At 40.0% G+C, this 8,040-nt stretch overlaps 1 protein-coding gene across 1 annotated transcript in view; it reads left to right on the top strand.

Moving 5' to 3' along the window:
- Dpy19l4 (dpy-19 like 4) overlaps positions 1-8,040 on the top strand; it is a 65,216-nt gene that overhangs the window by 38,547 nt on the left and 18,629 nt on the right. The window contains exons 12-13 of the mRNA XM_021222202.2: positions 3,040-3,198; positions 5,434-5,553. Of these exons, the coding sequence (XP_021077861.1) occupies positions 3,040-3,198; positions 5,434-5,553 (279 nt within the window). The remainder of the gene's footprint in view (positions 1-3,039; positions 3,199-5,433; positions 5,554-8,040) is intronic.

Here is an 8,040-nt window from a genome sequence, read left to right as displayed (position 1 = left end):
CAGGAAGTAACAATCACTTTTCCTTAATATCTCTTAACATCAATGGACTCAACTGTCCAATAAAAAGATATAGACTAATATACTGGATACGTAATCAGGACCCAGCATTTTGCAGCATACAGGAAATGCACCTCAGTGACAAAGGCAGACACAACCTCAGAATAGAAGGTTGGAAAACAATTTTCCAAGCAAATGGTCCCAAGAAACAAGCTGGAGTAGCCATACTAATATTGAATAAAATCAACTTTCAACCAAAAGTTATAAGAAAATATAAGGAAGGACACTTCATACTGGTCAAAGAAAAAAATCTACCAAGATGAACTCTCAATCTGAACATCTATGCTCTAAATGCAAGGGCACCCACATTCTTAAAAGAATCTTTACTAAATCTCAAAGTACACATCACACCCCACACAATAATAGTGGGAGACTTCAACACTCCACTCTCAGCAATGGACAGATCATGGAAACAGAAAGTAAACAGAGACACAGTGAAACTAACAGAAGTTATGAACCAAATGGATCTAACAGATATTTATAGAATATTTCATCCTAAAGTAAAAGAATATACCTTCTTCTCAGTACCTCATGGTACCTTCTCCAAAATTAACCATATAATTGGCCACAAAACATGCTTCAACAGATACAGGAATGTTGAAATAATCCCATGCACCCTATCAGATCACCACAGACTAAGTCTGGTCTTAAATACTAACAAAAACAACTGAAAGCACACATACACATGGAAGCTGAACAACGCTCTACTCAATGATAACTTAGGAAGAAATAAAGGAGTTTTAGAATTTAATAAAAAAGAAGACGAATCATACCAAAGCTTATGGGACACAATGAAAGCAGTTGTAAGAGGAAAACTCATAGCTCTAAATACCTTCAAAAAGAAACTGAAGAGAGAATCTCGCTCCATACAAGACAGTGCTTGTTAGTGATATCATAATAATTACTGATTACAAGCATGCATTTATTCTATTGTGTTTGCTCTTTCAGTACTTTTTGTGATATTTATAAAGTTTTTTATTTCATTAAAAAATAAAACAAAGACTTGCATCTGGGCAAAAATAATAATAATAGCTTGACTTAAAATAATAATATTAATAGCACCAACAGAAATAGCATCCTCAGCCCCACAGTAGAAGATATTTCATTAGCATCGTCTTTAGTGGTGCTGTCATCCTAGTGTCAGAATTTAGCTTATTTAGTTAGTCTATTTTAAAATGCAGTCATTTTTAAAATAGACACTTTCATTCTACCCTTTAACACTTTTGTTTTTGTTTTTTTGTTGTTTTTTTGTTTTTTTCGAGACAGGGTTTCTCTGTGTAGTGACTGTCCTGGAACTCACGCTGTAGACCAGGCTGGCCTCAAACTCAGAAATCCGCCTGCCTCTGCCTCCCAAGTGCTGGGATTAAAGGCATGCGCCACCATGCCCAGCTTAACACTTTTTAAATTTTGTTATTTTATATGTACAAGTGCTTCTGCATATATGATGTGTACCACATGTGTAAATGCCCTTGAAGGCCAGAAGAAGACATTGAATCTCCTGGAATGGTTGTGAGGCTGAGTGTATGTATGTGCACATCAAGGAGCCCAAGTAGGTTAGGAAAGGGAATTAGATTCCCTGGAACTGGAGTTAAGCAGATTCTGAGCCGACATATGGGTACTGGGAACCAAACCCAGGTCCTCTGGAAGAACAGCCAGTGCTATTAACTGCCGAGCCATCTCTTCAAGTGTTCCATGAGCACTTCTGAACATCACTCCATGTCTTACCTGGGGATGTGGCTCAGTGATAGAAGTGCTTGCCTCATTCATGTGCATGAGACCCTGGGTTTAACCCTTAGCTCAGCAACTGGGAAAATACATTTGCCATTGGACTTTACAGATGGTCACAGCCACTGGATGTCTTAGCTTCTCCACAAAATGCTCATGTCAACAACTTAAAGCACTAGCAGGCTTAATTTTGCTCACTGGACTTAGAGCTAGTTGTGAACTAGCATGGGACTGGAACCTGGATACTGTACACAAGCAGCCAGTGTTCCTAACTACTGAGCCACATCTCCAGCTTTGATTACTTAAGGCATTTTAAGAGAGAGAGAGAGAGAGAGAGAGAGAGACAGACAGACAGACAGACAGACAGACAGACAGACAGACAGAGAGACAGAGAGAACGAACAGAGAGAATGTGTGTGTGTGTGTGTGTGTGTGTATGTGTGTGTGTGTGTGTGCGCGCGTGCATGCGCACACGCGCCATGTCAGGTATGTATGTATGTGGAGGTCAAAAGTCAAATTTCAGAGTTTGTTTTCTTCTTGCACCATAGCATTGAACTCAGCTTTTCAGGCTCGTCAGGAAGTGCCTTTATCCGTCAAGTGGTCTTACTGTCTCAGTTTCCTAGATTGTGACTGTTCCTGGTCATTTGTTACACTGTTTCTGGCCCATGGAGTGTATGACGAAAGAGGTTAGGAAACAGAAAGGAAGGGGAAGGGACAATGCATATACTTAAAAGGCATCTTCCACCCAGCAGCCTATGCCCCAGAAAGACTATGAATTCTTCAAGCTTCTGACCTACTCAGTTCCTATGGCTTCTACCCCAGAACACTGCTGGTGGGGATGTAGCTTTCCGGCCACACGCCTGTCTTGAGGGTCATGATTTAACCATGAGTCTGGTAAGGAAAGCAGCCGTGTTTCATTTGTGAACAGCTTAGATGAAGGCATGGGCTTCATTGCAGCCTACCCTTGCTGTTACAAATGAGTAGATTTAGAGAATGTGTTTTATCTTTATTTTTACTGAGATTTTTTTTTTTTTTTGGGTTTTTCGAGACAGGGTTTCTCTTTGTAGTCCTGGCTGTCCTGGAACTCACTCTGTAGACCAGGCTGGCCTCGAACTCAGAAATCCACCTGCCTCTGCCTCCCTAGTGCTGGGATTAAAGGCATGCGCCACCAATGCCCGGCTTTAATGAGATAAATACCTTTATGTTCATCAGTTTAAAACACATGAGATTTTAATATCCTGTGTTTTGTCTTTTGTAGGAATTTTACATTGAACTGGCTCCTTTGTCAAGAATCTCTCCAGGCACCATCCCAGGATTTTTTTTTCCGATTGACACAATCTTCCCTATTGCCATTCTATGTTTTAGTGTTAATTATTTGTCTTCTTTCTATGACACAAGTTTTTTTTAGGAGGATGAGGTAAGTGCTTATAATAATCAATTGTATTACTAATTATTGTATTTTAAAATATAAAATACTTGAAGGTGTGTGTGTTGGTCTGGTGCTGGGTTTTGAGAACCCAGGGCCTTGTGCATGCTGAGTATGCTTTGCCACTAAGTTGGATCCAGATCCAGAGTTCCGTTCCTTTCCTTTCCTTTCCTTTCCTTTCCTTTCCTTTCCTTTCCTTTCCTTTCCTTTCCTTTCCTTTCCTTTCCTTTCCTTTCTTTATTTTTTATTTTTTGAAGAGACAGGGTTTGGAACTTTGGTGTGGTGCTGACAGACCCTAACTAGCTTGCAGAGGCCCTGGGTTTAGCTCTAGGGAAAAGAAGGAGAGCGAGAAGTTTTGTTGTGCTCCCCAGAATGACCTAGAACTCAAAATTTTAAGCAGTTCGCTTGGCTCAGTCTCCAAATCATATAAGACTATAGGTGTGTGCCCACATCACAGCTTTTCAATACTGTGTTTATTTTAGAGCATCTAATTCTATTCTTTCTTTATTGGTTATTGTGATGGTTTGAATATTTTTGGCCCAGGGAGTGGCCCTATTAGGAGGTGTGGCCTTGTTGGAGTAGGTGTGTCACTGTGGGTGTGGGCTTAAGACCCTCATCCTAGCTGCCTGGAAGTCAGTCTTCCTCTAGTAGCCTTCGGATTAAAGGCGTTGAACTCTCAGCTCTACCAGCACCATATCAGCCTGGATGCTGCCATGTTCTTGCCTCAAAGATAATGGACTGAACCTGTAAGCCAGCCCTAATTAAATGTCGTCTATATAAGACTTGCCTTGGTCATGGTGTCTGTTTACAGCAGTAAAACCCTAACTAAGACAGTCATTATAAATTAATCAGGAAAGCAGATGTTTAGCTTTATACCTTTGAGTATTTATATGGACATATAAGTAATAGATTAAGCTTTTGCAGACTCATTTAATAACTTACTAAAATCTTAATTAAGAATGGCTAGGCATGGTAGCACATGCCTTTAATCTCAACACTCAGGAGTCTGAGTCAGGCTCATCTCTGAGTTCAAGGCCAACTTGGTTTACAAAGCAAGTTCCAGGATAGCCAGGGCTACATAGAAAAATCCTGTCTCTGAGGTGGTTTGGGTGGAAATTATATATATATGTATGTGTGTATATATATATATATATATATATATATATATATATATATATATATATATATATATACACATACATACATACACATACACATGTGTATACATATATATATGAAATAATTTATATGTCCATATATTATGTGTGTGTACATATATACATATATAAACATATATATCTAATTTAATTGAAACGAAGCTATTAGTGTGATCTGAAGTTACTTACAACTTTTCTGAGCTGGGCGTGGTGGTGCACACCTTTAATCCCAGCACTCGGGAGGCAGAGGCAGGCAGATTTCTGAGTTCCAGGCCAGCCTGGTCTACAAAGTGAGTTCCATTACAGCCAGGGCTATACAGAGAAACCCTGTCTCGAAAAACCAAAAAACCAACAACAACAACAAAAAACTTTTCTGAATATGATTGGACATGCCTATAAACTCAGGACATGCCTATAAACTCAGGACATGCCTATAAACTCAGGAGACTTTGCTAAGAGAATTGTGAGTTCAAAGGCAGCCTGGGCCACTATTTCAAAAAATGAGAAATGAAAGCAAAACAGCAAAAACAATAACAAAATATAAATCAGTATAAATATACTTGATTCAAATGTTCATTACGCTGTGAAGTATCACTCCCCAGTCAGTTGGCCTACTTTATACAGTCCATGCTCCCTTACCACTGTAATATACACAGCACTTATTTAGTGTATAAAGACCTATGCTTGGTGACCCCCAGCACTAAAATAAAAGAAAATGTAACTTGAAGCTAGGTATGGTGGCTCACATCTGCAGTCTCAACTCTGTATAACCTCAGGCAAAAAGAATGGCCTGGAGTAGAGGCAAGCTTAGATACAGAATGTGTTCTAGGCCTGAGCTAGTGGTGAAACCCTGTTTCCAAACAAAAAGAAGAAGATGGGTGCTTATAGCTCTTTATCTTTATAATTTAATTGTGTAGTTTATATTGATTAGCATCACTAGTTCAGGAATAATTGGTCTTAGAGAAGAAGAAGAAATTCAGTTTTAGGCATAGCCTTCAAACATGAGAACATATTGTTGATTTTTCATGTATATATTTCCAAATTTACAAAAAATGTTTCCTTTATATAGTGGTAAGTCTAAGAAAGAAACTGTAACTCTTGAAGATGGAAGAATTGGAGAAAGGCCAGAAATAATTTATCATGTAATTCACACTCTTTTGCTGGGCTCTCTTGCAATGCTTATGGAAGGGTAAGTGCCTTGCTTGAGCAGTTTGTCATTATAAAGCTTGTCTTGTTTAGAGTTTATTTATTTATGTATTAGGTACTTTGTGTGCATGTATATCTGGATACCAGAAGGCAGCATCAGACAGATGCGGGCTGCCATGCGGGTGCTGGGAATTGAATTGAGGACCTTTGGAAGAGCAGTGAATGCTCTTAGCCTTCTCTCCAGCCTCACGCTTACCTTTATGCTGAGAGCTAGTGAGTACATTTAAAGCAGTTCCTAAAACGTTATCTCAGGAAGTGCAGGCCGTGCTCTCAGTCCATTACTTAGGAGGCAGGGGCAGGCAGGCGGATCTTTGCGTCCAGCCCGGTCTGCAGAGTGAGCTCTGGAGCTCAGGGCTACACAGAGGAACTCAGACTTGAAAAACAAACAAACAAAAACTTTTTAGTGGCTAGAGAAATGGCTTATTATTAAGAGTACTTGCTGCTCTTGCAAAAGACCTTCCCAGTATCCACATAAATCAGGTCTCTAAAACCATATGAAAAACTCTAGTTTCAGAGGATCCAAAACTCTCTGCTGGCCTATTCTGGTACATACATATGCTCATGCAAAGCATTCATATACGCAAAATAATGAAAAATAGTCTAACTTATAAAAATACAGAACTTTAAAAAATAGGAGAAATTTAACAAACATTTTTAAAATGTAGCAAACTGATATTTAATTATTCATTTATTTATTAAAGTACTATCGAATACCTTCTAAGATTCATGCATCATGCTAAATACTCGAGGTACAGTGGTACGCAGCATGAACACAGGGTTTGGTTTCTACTTTCTGTAACTGTTGACCTAATGGAGCCGACAGATGTTAACTATATAACAAACAAGTTATAACTTGGGAAGTGAAGAATGGGTAAATGGTGCTGTGGGAACATTGGGAGTCCGGATATGGCTAGAAAAGATGTTTGAGGGACAGAGTGCTGAGTAAAACTGACCTTGTGAACAGAAGAGAGAAGAGTATCCCAGGCAGAGGGGATCACGTTGATAACACACAGCTGGGCTGGAGAGATGGCTCAGCGGTTAAGAGCACTCACTGACTGGTCTTCTGAAGGTCCTGAGTTCAAATCCCAGCAACCACAGGGTGGCTCACAACCATCTGTAATGGAATCTGATGCCCTCTTCAGCTATGTCTGAATTCAGCTACAGTGTACTCACATATAATAATAATAAATCTTTGAAAAAAAATAAAAGCAGGCAGCACATCTGAGGGGGTAAGGAGCTCTGGTGTGTATAGTGACATGCAGAGGGTCTACAGTAGGCCACTATGGGGGGGATGGCTAAGTATGTTTAAATTTTGCTAAGGTAAGTATCTGGGCGAAGTCAGTTGTTACTTCCCGTCAGTATAGTACAATACGCAGGGTTGTGGTGCAGTTGCTTCACGGGTGTGCCTGCTCACATAACCCCACCATGACCTCACTAGGCAGTGTTAGCTTGTGGGACGACTGTCATGTGTGCAGTCTGTTGTTGACAGAAACACCACCGTGTAGCTAGCATACTACTATTAATATTTAGGTAAGTTATGTCACAGTTACATTGGAGGCAAAGGTATGTGGCTCTCTGTGAATTCAAGGTCTTCATATTGAGCTCTAGGCCAGCCAGTGCTACACTGTGATACCTCTGTGCTATAACAAAACAGAATCAACAGTGACAACCCTAAAAACCATATCTTTATTTGTAAGTTTTTAGTTTTCAAACCTCCCTAGTCTGCTTCTACATAAAATCATGCCAAATTGTTAATAAACTTTATGAAAATCCATTCATTAAGCAGAAAAATTTTTGTTTTGTTTTGTCTTGAAGCAGTATCCCAAGTCTGATTTTGAACTTGAAATTCTCAAAAATCTGACACTTCCAGATCCCCACCCCTGCACACCTTTGTGCAGTGCTAGGGACTGAACCCAGGACCTTGCACAAGCTAGGCAAACAATATACCTAGCCGAAGCAAAGGTTTTAAATCTTTATATGTAAGTCAATTAGCACATAAAATGGAATGCCTCTTCAGTTTAAGGTAGTCAGTGTTCAGGAGTCGTTACGGCTATCCCTGCTTTCGAAAACTGCTACAAGTTCAGAAGTTTCCTAAAATACTTTTGGGTTCTATTACTAGGACTAACATAATGAGAATAGTCGTTGTATCGTGGGTCACCACTTTTTTTCAGCAATTTCAGCGAAACAGGTATATATAATGACCAGATGAAGAAATACACAGAATAGGGTCTAGGAGAGACATAGACTTAGGACTGTACTTACCGTCACACTGTGGAGATGGCACAGACCATACCTGTTTCTGAGGAGAAGTGCAAACCTTTTTATACAGGGGACACAGCTGTCAGGGAAGCCCAGCTGTGTGTACACAGGGGACTCAGCTGTCAGGGAAGCCCAGCTGTGTGTACACGTGACACAGCTGTCAGGGAAGCCCAGCTGTGTGTACACGTGACACAGCTGTCAGGGAAGCCCA

This window comes from Mus pahari, chromosome 22, assembly GCF_900095145.1.
Source record: "Mus pahari chromosome 22, PAHARI_EIJ_v1.1, whole genome shotgun sequence".
NCBI classification, from domain to species: domain Eukaryota; kingdom Metazoa; phylum Chordata; class Mammalia; order Rodentia; family Muridae; genus Mus; species Mus pahari.
This window is presented reverse-complemented; position numbering and strand designations above follow the sequence as displayed.